Raw genomic sequence first — 15,092 nt, 5'->3', positions numbered from 1 at the left:
GAGAGGTCTTTATCTTTATTTTCCTTCCTCACTACCATGATGTTATCTCTTTGTCTTTCAGAAATGTATTGAATGTCGTCTTTACCTCAGATTGCATAGGAACATCTTTTATGTTACTGAGACTGACACTATATCCAGGCTAACGGTGTAACATAAATGGGCACTGAACCCACCCTGCATGTGTCTTCAAACTTTTTGTATACTTTGATTGTGTAAGTACTTTGAAACAGAATTAATGTGGCTTATTTTCAGGACAGCTGAAATAAAAAGGTCCTTGCCTGTGATTCCTCAGATTTGTGATACTGCAAATAGACAGGTTCTGTTACATCACAGGAAACACTACTGTTTGGGGGTTTTTTGCTATATTTGTAAGAAAACGTCTAGGCACACGAATCTGATGTCACTATTCTATGCAGAATCTCATTGATTTCTTTGGATGAGGTAAACCTTATTCCTTATGTATCCATTAACTGTATTTTATACTAAATAGACTGTAGTAGTTAAATAGACAGTATTTAAACATACTCACTAAATCCTAGCTTCTAGCCAGATGCTATTATCACCTCCAGACATGCTTTAACAACAAACTGAATATCTATGTACTTGAAACTTTGAGTCCTCAAAGAATCACAGAATGGTTTGGGCTGGAAGGGACCTTAAAGATCATCTAGTTCCAACCCCCCTGCCATGGGCAGGGACACCTTCCACTAGACCAGGTTGCTCAAAGCCTCATCCAGCCTGGCCTTGAAGACATCCAGGGATGGGGCATCCACAGCTTCTCTGGGCAGCCTGTTCCAGTGCCTCACCACCCTCTCCATGAAGAACTTCTTCCTGATAGCTAATCTAAACCTCCCCACTTTCAATTTAAACCCGTTCCCCCTTGTCCTGTCACTACAGGCCCTTGTAAAAAGTCCCTTCCCAGCTTCCTTGTAGCCCCTTCAGGTACTGTCCTAAAACAGGCAGATTTGGCTATGTGAGATAATTGGAAATACTTCTTTCTTTCATCTTTATTATTAGTTTGGTTTTGATTTTCCTGCATTTATTAATCTGGCAGTGGTGAATCCAGTGAAGGAAGTTAACCCTTCCCCATGAAATGCACAGGTAATTTAGGTGTTTAAATTATGAATAATTTTACTCTCTTAACTATGTAATTATTTATAGGCTCTGCTATGAAAAGGGTTTTTTTCAATCTGGATACCCCGGATTAGACCAAATAAAGCAAATACCAGTAACTCATTAAATATCTTTTGTTTTCACTATGTGGTGAACAAAGTACCAGAATGGTATCAGAAAATAATCTATTTTAACTTATATCTGACAGCATCCCTTGAAGATAATGTCATGAAAACTATTTTTGTTAGATCCTTGAATCCTCACCCCATAACACTGTTTCACTGTTTATACTTAAAATATTGTATGAGAGGGGAAAAAAAAAAAAATTTGAAGCCCTAAATTTCTATAAAGCTGTCAAATACATTTGAGAATGGGAGAGCCAGCCTTTCAGAAAACTCTTAGAACACATTGGTGTGATTTGTAAATACAGTATAGTAATTGTTGAAGACAATGTATACAAAAACTGAGAAGTGGAGTTTACTGTGTACTGTAAAAAAATTACTCAAGAATATAATTTTGTAACTCAATAATCTTTCACTGTTTGAATAAGAGTTTAATATGTGGGAAAACTCTAAAGAAAAATCATCCAGTACTACACAGAGAAACATTATACTATGTTAGACTGAACATTTGTGAATGTTTAGAAGTAATTCACAGGTAGTAATCTAATCGCTGATAGCCACTAAAACAGTATTTTACCAACACATAAGTTAAATACATCTACAGGAAACTACTTAAATACTTCCTTTTTGGCCTTTAGTAACAATAATTTGACATATCTACTTTAAAATAGTCCTAAATTTTTATATTAGACATATGAAAAAAACCAAACCTGTCATTTTATAGTGTCAGTACCAAAATATTGAACACTGATATCTGGATACCACTCAGCAAGCCAGGATTCCTGCCTTCTTTTTTTGTTTTGTTTTAATGAGAGAGACTATTGAAGCTAACACACAAGTTTTATTTCACATTTTTATTAGAAAAAATAATATGTATTGTCATGCTTGAATTGTGTGGAAAATTAGAGATTTATCACATGACCAAAGAAACAAAACCCACAGAACATAATACCTGCCTCTTTTCTGGATCCTGACCTGGCTTTGCCAAGTATTTTTTTGTGCTACAGAATATTTTGCGGTCCTACATGTTCTGAGCAAGAAGTTATTCTTAAAAAAAGAAACCAGTTGATTTCAGGTATAGGACAGGAATGATCTAAGTTTGATCTGGTGACTAACGAAGAACAACTGGAAGTTGTGAACACATTCCAGTGGTAATCCATATCATCTCATATTACTTCTGACATGTAGTACAGCAAATTCTAACCTGCAACTTCTGTAAAAAGGGGCAGTAGTTTTAAAATCAAAAGAAGGCAGGTTTAGATTGGACATAAAGAAGTTCTTCACGGAAAGGGTGGTGAGGCAGTGGAACAGGTTGCCCAGAGATGTTGTGGGTACCTCCATCATTAACAGTGTTCAAGGCCAGGCTGGATGAGGCTTTGAGCAACCTGGTCTAGAGGAAGGTGTCCCTGCCCATGGCAGGGGGGGTGGAACTAGATGATCTTTAAGGTCCGTTCCAACCCAAACCATTCTGTGACTCTAACAGTGATTTCTAACTCTAAGTGAAATGAATTGGCTCCCCAAACCCAAGGTAGTAAGACAGATTTATCCATATTCCTAGACTTACTATCATCATCCTCTAAAATTTCACTTTTCCAATGCATTTTAGTTCAAGTCAGGATTAAGTTATCCTTATATCATATTCTTACTTATTCTTAAAATAGGAATGTGAACTTCTAGAGAGAGGAAATGCTATTTTATTTGCACAATGTCCTTAGAGGTGTACATTACATGTATGTTAACACAATTTTATTTGCAATTTTTAGTTAATCAGAAGTCTCAATTCACATTTCAATAGTATTATCGTTTGTATTGCACTGATTCAGGCTGGGAATTCAAAGGCATTAAAGAAACACTAATTCCAAAAGAGGTACCTCTTCTATCCACTCACTTTAAGAGCATCACATTAAACATCATGGATCCTCTAAGCTTGCTAGCAAAATAAATTAAAAAGTAACTGGAATGATCCTTCAATTGTATATAGTCACCTCCAAAACTCCACTTAAGATCAAAGTCAGTTTACAATAAAACAAAGGAATCAAAAGCAGACTTTCACCAGAGAAATAATGTCATGTTCCTTCTCCTGTTGCACTGAAGAGGCAGGTACTACCTGAGGAGGTTAAATGCTCAACATAAATTTCACAAAAAATAGAAGTGTTGTGATTGCATCTGCAGGTCATCTTTAACAATATTAGGATGAAGGAAAAAATAAAAATGAGGGCAAGAGAGCATGAGCTATACATGGTCAAGATCGATGATGAGAAAAGCATATTCCTAAATGTAAAGCTCAAAGCACACACAACCCTTGTACAGCAAATTCCATCCACTCACCCCCAAAATCTTACTTGGCTCTAGAGTCAAAAAAATTCAGTCATGAAAATCTGGAACAAGCCAGAAATAGCAGAATAAAAATTACCAAACCACAACCATGAGGAAATTACTTACCATATACAGGAATACCTGTGCACAAGCTAGAATTTTGTATGCAAGCATAAACGTATTGTTTTCTAAAAAGTAAAATTTTGGTATGGACTAAACATACACGTAACAATTCTTCTTAAAAGAAGGCACTTGATAAGATGCATTATCTCCAGTTTCAACATGTCTGATAAGGAGTAAAAAAAGGCATAAATTAGTACTTTAGTTCTTTCAAATGAAACTATTCAGGAATAATAAAGACTTAAAAAATTGGGAACTTAAACACATTAAGTTATTGCATCCACAACAGGATGTTTCATGTATCAAAGCTGGTATCTTAAAAATTTTCTATGGATTATAAAGAGATTCTTCTCAAGTTTTGCTTCAACCTCTCTGGATATCTCAGGAACGTTTGGTATTAAAACTGTTTTATGTCTGACTAAGACAAAGCCTTTAACAAAGCCTTCCTTCAACAGAAGTATTACTCACTGAAATCGATTTCTGCTAGAAAGAATCAGAGCATTACAACTGAGTTTAAGATCTTTAACTCAAAGGCTGTAGTGTCTTAGTAGCAATGGCATTAAATTCCACTTCAGGAATCTTTTACGCTAACAGAGCACTTTGAGGGGAAAAAGTCTTGCAGTTTAAGAGAATCCTTAAACCAAGGGCAAGTCAAACAAACACACCACCTTTTAGTTTGCTTTAGCACACATTCAAAAAGGAGATGACAAACAACTTTGAGCTGTCATCTACAAATTAAATGCTAGTAACATTTAAATATACCCTGAAGACACTTCAATAGTTGTAGGCCAATAGGATTAACTACAATGGCAAAAAGGGTTTTGTGATCTGCTTAACAGCATGCATGTCTTACAGAAAATGCAGTTTTGAAAAAGTAATTTACTAAAATCCACAGTACAGAACACGCGATATTAGAAATTCAGCACTATGAAAAGATGATTATATATGCATGTGCCAGATACTGGAAGTGGAAATTCGGTATGAAACTCTAGTGATAAAATCAGACCAAACTCTAAATTCTGTATCATAAACACTAGCTTAAGGTCATATGAAAAATGAAGAAAACATGAAATACAACTGTGTCTGTCTGTACTGAACATCTGTCCGTAGCAGAGCTGTTACAGGCATCTTTGGGAAAGTTAAAAACAGATGTTTAAGAACTGAAGCAGAAATCAAATGAGATCTCTAATTTGCAAGCACTTCTGCATGGCTGATTACAGTGCTAAAGAAGTGAACCTTGCTATATCATTACCACTACTCTGAATAACATTCAAATCAACAAAAGAAGCAGAATAGATCTTACACAGTATTCCTTAAGAATATAAGAACAAAAAATTTGTTGATTTGGAGAAAGTTATATTCTTACAGGATACAAATAGCAGTAAGTGTAAATTCTTCCAATTATAATTAATTCTACATTGTGTTTGCAATCATTATTATGGGATACATGTAACTAAATAGATATGTATTCATGGAATAACTCCTCAGTGATTTTTCTTTTAATATGTTTAAGCCAAGTTAAAACACTTCAGAATATTATTTTAAAATTATTATAAAAGCTGAAATCAAAGTTTCAAGCTTGCATTAATAGACACTGTAGTCACAAATGAAGGAAAACAGTTCACTGTAGGAAACCATTACACCTAGGTGCTGCAGCCTCAATCTCTGTAACAGAAACAGTTACACATTTTAGTTTGTTTTCACACTACAGGACTCAAAGGAGTAGAAGCTGTCATCTCAGTACTGGAATGAAGATAAGGGATGCTAGAGTAAAAATAAAACATCTCCTGTGTCAAAGTAAAATAAAGAAGCAGTAGACTTGTCTATTCCTGAATCACAAGCTACGCTTTATTAAATAAGCACAGTGCAGATCCGACTACATCCAAGTTCTACCTCCAAAACTTGATATTTTGCTCTTCGTTTGGGTGTCCTTCATATATTTCACTGTCGTACTCTGGAGGGGTTATTTTTATGTCTGAAGGGAGAAACTTAATATGCACATTCAAATTAAATTCCACTGCAACTGAAATACTTACCTTGACAAAGCAGGAACTGGTACTCCTCTTGCTCGAATAGATGGTTTTCCACGAACTACTGGAACTTCTGCATTTTCTGAACCACCATTTAAATATGTTAACTCTTGAAGCTGTGCCTGTCTGATTTCATCATTGTAGTCCTAAAACAGGGGGCAGAGCGAGAAAAAACCCAATTGTTTAACCACCACACCAAGTTAGTTTCAGCAAACACTGCTCCTGAAAGTTTCCTCTTAAAGAGTTGAATATCCCATTTGAAAAGTTTAATATGCAAAATATGATAAACATATTATTCTGTGAAAAATTTATGAAAGAAATCTATATATTATTGTAATAATATTGTAATTTTTACTCAGACATTTTTATTTCAATACTCCATATTACCGCCGTATAGGGTTACCAAATAAAATGCAAATGTTAAAATGCTGTAGATAGGGGGAAACAAAAACAAAAAAAATTAAGGTCCCATTTTGGAGCAGAGACCTGGATTGTAGTTCCCAGTGGAGAATGGTAGTGTCTTAAAGGCAGGAAAAATTGCATTGCCTTGTAATGCAAAGCAATACAGAATAAATACATTTCAGATAACAGCCCCTGACAACTATGGAATAGAATAGACATCTAAATTTTTCAAATCAGGAGTTAAAGAATAAACAGTGCAACTTACTTGATACACACATGCACTATTATCTATTATTAAGAGCTCAAAAAATTTCAATTGTAGAACATGCAAGGATAAACAATTTGAAGACACAGCTTGTTTCTTATTCTGCCCAAATGTTCTCTCAAGCTCTATCAAAAGCAAGCTGAAGTTACTTACATGGAATATATGCTACTTCTCAAATACAAAAGAGTCTTTTCAGGGACCTGGAGCCAACCTCTAAAATTAGCACATTACTAAGAAATAAAATAGACACAGCAATAAACTTGAGTTGTGCATGTATTTCTGCCAGTCTTCCTCCACTTAAAGTGACCTAAAGTATGCACCTATAAAGGTGAATCAGAAATAGAAATAAATTACTTCATCTGCATATGTACACACTAAGTATTAAAATATAAATAGGTCCCCTAATAAAAGTGAAGTGATACTTAGAAACATAGAAAGGTTTGGGTTGGAACGGACCTTAAAGATCATCTAGTTCCAACCCCCCTGCCATGGGCAGGCACACCTTCCACTAGACCAGGTTGCTTCAAGCCTCATCCAGCCTGGCCTTTCCTGTTATCTAATCTAAATCTCACCACTCTCAATTTAAACCCATTACCCCTTGTCCTGTCACTACAGGCCCTTGTAAAAAGTCCCCCCCAGCTTCCTTGTAGGACCCTTCAGGTACTGGAACTTGCTATAAGGTCTCTCCGGAGCCTTCTCCAAACTCAACAAGTCCAAATATCAACTTTTCATCATAGGAGAGGTGCTCCATCCCTCTGGTCATCTTCATGGCCTCCTCTGGACTCTCTCCAACCAGTCTATATCCTTCTTATATTGGGGATTCCAGAGCTGGACACAGTACTCCAGGTGGGGTCTCATAAGAGCAGAGTAGAGGGGGAGAACCCCCTCCTTCAACCTGCTGGCCACACGTCTCCTGATACAGGATACGGTTGGTTTTCTAGGCTGCCAGCGCACACTGATGGCTCATATACGGTTTTTCATCCACCAGTACCCACAAGTCCTTCTCCACTGAACCTGTATTTGTGCTTGGGATTGCCCCTACCCAGGTGCAGGACCTTGCACTTGGCCTTGTTGAACTCCATGAGGTTGGCAGTGGCCCACCTCTCCAGCCTGTCCAGGTCCCTCTTGATGGCATCCCTTCCCTCCAGCGTGTCGACCACGCCACACAGCTTGGTGTCATTGTGAAACTTGCTGAGAGTGCATGCAATTCCAGCATCCATGTCACTGACAAGAATATAAACAGCACCAGTCCCATTATCAAACCCTGAGGAACGCTGCTTGTCACTGGTCTCCACTCAGACATTGAGCCATTGACCACCATTCTCTGAGTGTGACCAGTAAGTCAGGTCTTTATCCACTGAGTACTCCATCCATCAAATCCATGCCTCTCCAATTTAGAGACAACAATGTTTTGCAGGACAGTGTTGAACACTTTGCACAAGTCCAGGTAGATGACATCAGTTGCCCATCCTCTATCCACCAAGGTCATGACCCCATCATAGAAGGCCACCATGTTCGTCAGGCACGATCTGCCCTTGGTGAAGCCATGCTGGCTGTCACCAATCACATTGTTTGCCATGTGCCTTAGCATCGTTTCCAGGAGGATCTGCTCCATGATCTTGCCAGTCACAGAGGTAAGATTGACTGGCCCATAGTTTCCCGGATCCTCTTTTTTTTTTCTTTTTAAAGATCGGGGTTATGTTTCCCCTTTTCATATCAGTGGGAACTTCACCAGACTGCCATGACTTCTCAGATATGATGCCCAGACATTTAGCAACCTCATCTGACAGTTCTTTCAGGACCCGCAGATATATTTCATCAGACCCATGGACTTGTGCACCTTCAGGTTCCTCAGGTACTCCCAAACATGATCCTCTCTAACCATGGGCAGCTACTCCATTCTCCCAGTCTCTGCCCTTGCCTTGATCATATAACAGGTCTTAACTTCTGCAAATCCTCCCATTTCAAAGGCAGGAGTATGTCCAAATGCTCTCTACTTTTATATTTCAATTAGAAAACAAAGGATCTGCATCTCTTAGTGGAAATCTGATTCTATTCCATTTATGCACTCAGCAGTTACCAAAAGTCTGCCAGTCAGACTTCCACCAGACAACTCACTGAAATGTAACTTCATTGAAAGAAGATTAAAACATCTATGAACTTAAAGTTCTTGATTATTCTTGAAATATTCTGCTTCTCCTAGCTTCTACAAACAGAAATGTTTTCCTTTACATGCCAGTGTTGAAGATGCTTAGTACTGTTAAAAAAGTGGCACTACAAAGGCATTTTGTCCAAAATATTTTAAGTAGCTCTGAAATTTAACTCACAATTGTTATAGAATCATAGAATGGTTTGGGTAGGAAGGGACCTTAAAGATCATCTAGTTCCAACCCCCCTGCCATGGGCAGAGACACCTTCCACTAGACCAGGTTGCTCAAAGCCTTATCCAGCCTGGCTTTGAACACTTCCAGGGATGGGGCATCCACAGCTTCTCTGGGCAACCTGTTCCAGTGCCTCAGCACCCTCTCTGGGAAGAACTTCTTCCTGATATCTAATCTAAACCTCCCTGTTTTCGATTTAAACCCGTTACCCCCTGTCACTACAGGCCCTTGTAAAAAGTCCCTCCCAGCTTCCTTGTAGCCCCCTTCAGGTACTGGAAGGTGCTATAAGGTCTCCCCGGAGCCTTCGCTTCTCCAGGCTCAACAAGCCCAACTCTCTCAGCCTTTCTTCATAGGAGAGGTGCTCCAGCCCTCTGAGCATCTTTGTGGCCTCCTCTGGACTCACTCCAACTGGTCTGTATCCTACTTATGTTAAGGGTAAACATCTATCCATCTGAGATCATCCTCTGTGTAGCAGCATAAACAAACACGCAAACAAAATGATGAAAAAAGTCTCGAAGACTGACTCAACCTTTTCAGACTGCCTAATTGAAGCTTTTTTAGTAACAGATTCCATCATAAAACAGGTTGGAACCAATACACAGCCAAGTCATCACAGGGAGTAAAATAGAAACAGGCCACTGAACACTACTTTGGCCAACTACTGTACAGAAACTTACTTTATATTTGCACTTTGTTGCTGGACCAGATCTAGCTACAAATGCAAAATTCTATGCCATGTAAGGAACAATGAACTTTAATCTTGAAACAAAATGCTAACAAGTTGTTAAAACTCTACCACAAACTCAACACTTAGGTTTCAAGTTTGGACATAGTACATATCAGTGTTGCCTTGTGTTACATCTCCACAAGACATCCTCCTCAGAATTGGACTCCCAGAAAAATACCTTGGATCATCATTTGATATGAATTTCTTTTAATTTCTTTACAAAGACTTGCTTCAGTTACTACTGTATATGTTGTCTTTTTTTTTCCTAACACTTTCATTCTCCTGTAGCATATTATTAGACGTACCAGCAGCCTCAGTAATAGACAAGGACTCCACTGCACAAAAGCGCAGAGCAGAAAATATGGTCCTTGTCGCATATGCCAGAGGCAGCAGGAAGATAAAATGAAGAGGTAGTACAAGGAAGTGGCAATACAACTAGCCATGATAACCAACAGTGTTAATACATTAGACGCTGAAATGGATTCTTCAGTTAAAAGTAACAGATGGTCAATTTATGAATTGGATAAAAGCACACTTCAAGTCAAAGATCCTTCTGGATGGCATCCCTTCCCTCCAGCGTGTCGACTGCACCACACAGATTGTTGTCATCAGCAAACTTGCTGAGGGTGCACTCAATGCCGTCATCCATGTCACTAACGAAGATGTTAAACAGTACAGGTCCCAACACCGACCTCTGAGGAACACCGCTCATTACTGGTCTGCACTCAGACATTGAGCTATTTCCCACCACTCTCTGAGTGTGACCGTCCGCTCACATTCTGCTTGCCATGGGCAGGGACACCTTCCACTAGACCAGGTTGTTCAAAGCCTCATCCAGCCTGGCCTTGAAAACAGCCAGGGATGGGTTTGAGTTATAACAATTGTTTAAAGGAAGGAACACCGCTGCAGCTGCTTGAGGCTAAACTTCAATGCAAAGGTGCTTGTTTGTGGATCTAAAAAGATCTGAGACAAGAGGCTATGTTATTTTTGCTATAGTCAGCTACTACAAGGGTATTTTGTATCCTACATTCTAGCACCAATTGTGATTGTATATTCAGGCTTGATCTGAAAACAGAACAATGACCATATTCATAAATTAGGAGCAGCATCTAAAGTTGTTGGAAATATAGTCAACTTACAGTATAAAGAGAACACAAATTGAGATCATAATCGTATATACTGATAGCAGGACTTCTTAGTTGAAATAAAACTGATAATGTAGTACGAAAGTCACAACAGACCTTATAGAAAATAAAACTCAAGTTTCATTTGGCAGCAGTTAACCCAATGGTTCTAAAGAGGACAATGTGCTTCTTATTGCTTCCTGGAGTGACGGATGCAAGGAGGAGCAGGGCAGCAGAAGAGATTAAGGCATTTAGAACCATTCTGATAAGATTACATTTGAAAAGCCAAAGGGAAATTAAGACAGCGTTGGTTTGATCCCACAGTTAAGAAAAGATTATGTAGCATCAGTTCAGCTCAGTACAATAAAGATGCAGTGATCAAAAATTGAGATGGAAAAGTATTCCACCAATGAATGGAATTGCTCATTATCAGTCTTTAATTCTACTGTCTTTGCAGCAGAGTAATGACTAGTTTTGATAAGCTTACTTCATTTATTATGATATTAGGTGAATCAAGCTCCATGAAGAGAAATAATATCTCTGATGAAGGGGGTAGGAGAATCAGACATATCTTTACATCCAGTGCATGCAAAAAACACTTAACAAATTGAGCATATTTTAATCTAAAACCAGCTGTTTGCTTACCAGAATAGCAAGAACTTAATTCTCCCTTAGCTCTTCACACAATCAAATCATGAACTGAGTAAATACAGTAAACTCTGACATTATGACAGCCCAGCATTCTGACAAATATTCTGTTCAGTATCCCCTACCTAATTAGTTAGGGTGTTTGAACAGCAGTATGTTTATTTAGCTCCTCATATACATCAAGAAAAAAGCTATTTGGAATCTAAAGCCAATTATGATGTGGTGCTAACTTCTTTATAATAGAACATAATGCTCAGATCGTTTAGGGGATGTGGTTGAACTTTCTTAAGATGCATCCACATTAGTGTATTATTTCACATTAGATGCCTCCTGATGATCATTACTTACCACACTTTGGTTCAAGTCATGGGGTGCTATTTGGGCATATGAACTAGTTTTCTTTCAGACAAGAACAAGACAAAAGAAACACGCAAGGAGCACACAATTAACTCCAGGTACTTGGCAACTTGGTTTCGTGAATCTAGACTAGAGTTCACACCAACAAAAACCCCCAAAGTGCCTGCACTAAGTATTGTCAGGTCATCAGCACCAGCAGCTTCACTCTAGAATACAGCTGGCAGCTCAACTCCCAGCGGGATGTAGTGACTATACAAGCATCCCCAACTGGTCCTGAACACAGCTACACTGACTACAGACTCTCAAATATTTATGTGATGCTGTCACTCTGTCATACCTTAGTGAAGTTTCCTTAGCCACATCTCCCACGTTTACCAAGATCTGATGTTAATCAAGAATAACACATGGATAACATTTTCAGAAGTAAATATGAGCAGAAATCAATGCACGTTGAGGACGCTTTGCTATCTGTCTTCAGTCATTCTAACCAATAAAGACAGAACATTCACTGAAGGGCTAATACAGTTAGGAACTTCACACATAGTAAGATCACCTCAAATGCCCAGCTTCTTAAGAGAGCTTGGACTGTTCCAAGCAATTTAATGCAAAACAATTCAGGCTGGTCCTTACATGAGAAGCAAACAAGGGAATATTCTGTATAAATGACTGTATAAAGTCACTGGAAACCCTGCAACACCACTTTCTATACACACCCCAAACCTGGAGTACAAACTTATACTGGAAATCACATCTCATTTTATACATTCACACATCGCAAGTTGAAGAACACACCAGAAAACAGGTATAATGCACGCATCACTAGTTTTGTGAAAACAATAAAGCTACAAGATAAAATTGTATTGATTCTCAGCACTGAACACCAAACCAGGATTATGGGTGTGAACGATACTACAACTTCAAGTTTATTCTTAGTGAAACAGAACCCTTATGCCGATGCTCCACCTGTACCAAGAACGCAAAAAAGCCCTAGCTTATTTTTCCATATTTACAAATAGCTGTAAAAATCTGTAAAACTCAAATACATCGCACAACCAGTTAAGCAGGAACAAGTTGCTTTTTTACTATAGGTCATATAATGAGGTGAAAATGTATGTGCATTCTCCCAATAACTATCTATATCAGAATGAAAAATATATGTAAACATAAGTCCTTTCACAGCTGAAAAATTACACAATGTGACCTGACCAATATCATACACTGTTGTTTTCAAAGAAAATTTCTTACTCAAGACTCTTAGAATTCTTACCAAAAATATTAATACTCACAGGGATGAGGAACTTCTTTATCTCTTCCAGTGCATGTCCCATTCTGGCATATGCTTCTGCAGGTGGAGCAAATACTTCAATTAAAACATGCAGGTCATCATTTAGGTGGAAGTACTTTGCCTCTCCACTTTTTCTCAACTCTTCCTCCTAGGAGATAAGAAAGAAGTTAGGGGTTTTCTAGCCTTCTTATTTTAAACATATTATAATGCAAGTATTAAAGTTGTTCCAAAGGCATCTGCACATACTGTTTACTCACATTCAGATGCCAACAAAAAAAGTATAAAATTACATACTTCATTGATACAATTTAAACCAATCATGTTGCTAAAATATCAGAATAATATGTTTGCCGAACAACACTAAGTGACTAGTAACAAAATAAGACCCACCAGCTTCTGCTCACATACACAAACTGTTGCAGAAGGGAGAACATTCCCAGTTGTTTTCCCAAGTGCACCAGATTCACAGAGAAGACACTCAGAAACATAAGTGAACTTGAAGCTTCTTTTCTCAAAAGTAAAGTTGTTAGAAACAGGTTTGATCTAATATTTCACAACAGCACGATTCTTTATTCAATGATTTCAATCTCTTCTTTGTATTGTTGCACAGTTTGTACTTATTTATTTTCTGTTCTCACTGAGATTTTTACACCATGAGTACATCCTTCACAGAACTGTGTAACCTGGACATGAAACTAACAGTTCAGCATATGAGACAGGGAGGAGAACATTAGGAAAGGAAAAAAAAATTATTAACTGGCTATTTCAGAACAGAGTTTATTTTATTCTGCTTCACCCAACTCACTTCAACATGACTGAAAAACTGTGATTTCAATGTAGTGGAACAGAGCTCAGTTCTCTCAAATACTTGATATCACATGAAAAATGTTCACAAAGCTAAAGGATATTTGGGACTCTCAGAAAGGCTTCCTGCCCCCACCATGTGCTTGGTGCATTTCAAGAGGCTAAGCCACCATAAAAAACAATTCAGTTATATTTCAAGGTAACATTGTATCAAATTCTTAGCAGTACTTTTATCTAAAAACCAAAGCCTTTAGAATTGTCCCCTGCTGCTTATTATATTTAGCAAGCACCAGGTAAGTACTTCATCTTTTAGATTACCAAAATTATATAGTTTCAATGATAGTTGAAATTTCCACCACGCACACCCCTTAATTATGGGTTGAGGTTTATAAATTACAATATGTTCCTGCTTCTCATAAATACTGTTGTCAGACTTCATTTTGACTTTGGGAATATTTAAAAAAAAAAAAAAAAGCGTGAATCTATTTAACTGTTAGAGCATGCACAGCAAGCACACTATGAGGCCAGTGTCAGCAGGATTAGACTTTATCAGCAAAACCATTATCTTGTCAATACAAACAACAGATCTTAGAAATAGGAAGTAAATTAACATAAATGTCACAGCCCAAACATGTAGTGTTAATAGGAACTCTTTCTCACTTAAATACTTAAGCTCAGTTATTCATGTATCATCATCTACCATAGGAAGATAAATACTTTCAGTAGTGTTCCCCATATACTCTTCCCCTTTTTCAAAGGGAAAAATCACTGTGCAGTTAGATGTGCAGAAAATCGAAAATTAAGAAAATTCATTTCTGTGGTAATCAAACAGCTTGCCTGGGAATACCAGTGAGCAATAGAAACATCACAATTCCACGTGCAATAGAGAAAAAGGATTCTAATCGCAGTTTTAACAAAACATGAAAGATATTTCAGAGTGCAGGTTGCCCTAAAAAAAATAAATTCCCATAAGTAAGCTTTAACTTCATCCTTCCTTCTTTCTTCACTTGCAAAAGTTCACTCTTCTCCCACCCTCCCCCCCTCCAATTCTGTAACATACTATTCTTTACAGTTCTTCATAAATCATAGAATGTTATGGGTTGGAAGGGACCTTATACATCATCTAGTTCCAACCCCCCTGCCATGGGCAGGGACACCTTCCACTAGACCAGGTTGCTCAAAGCCTCATCCAGCCTGGCCTTGAACACTTCGAGGGATGGAGCATCCACAGCTTCTCTGGGCAACCTGTGCCAGTACCTCACCACCCTTTCCAAGAAGAACTTCTTCCTGATATCCAATCTAAATCTCCCCACTTCCAATTTAAACCCATTACCCCTTGTACTGTCACTACAGGATCTTGTAAAAAGTTTGCCCCCTGGTTGCTTGTAGCCCCTTCAG

General features: G+C 38.0%; 1 protein-coding gene across 1 annotated transcript in view; it reads right to left on the bottom strand.

The window, feature by feature from the left end:
* KHDRBS3 (KH domain containing, RNA binding, signal transduction associated 3) overlaps nt 1-13,034 on the bottom strand; it is a 50,565-nt gene extending 37,531 nt beyond the window's left edge. Inside the window, exons 1-2 of the mRNA XM_010149650.1 lie at nt 12,892-13,034; nt 5,708-5,847 (exon numbers count right to left, since the gene is read on the bottom strand). Coding sequence (XP_010147952.1) covers nt 5,708-5,847; nt 12,892-12,933 — 182 coding nt within the window. The 5' untranslated portion in view covers nt 12,934-13,034. The remainder of the gene's footprint in view (nt 1-5,707; nt 5,848-12,891) is intronic.
* Nucleotides 13,035-15,092: the final 2,058 nt, after the last annotated feature.

This window comes from Eurypyga helias, unplaced genomic scaffold, assembly GCF_000690775.1.
Source record: "Eurypyga helias isolate BGI_N326 unplaced genomic scaffold, ASM69077v1 scaffold2334, whole genome shotgun sequence".
NCBI classification, from domain to species: Eukaryota; Metazoa; Chordata; class Aves; order Eurypygiformes; family Eurypygidae; genus Eurypyga; species Eurypyga helias.
This window is presented reverse-complemented; position numbering and strand designations above follow the sequence as displayed.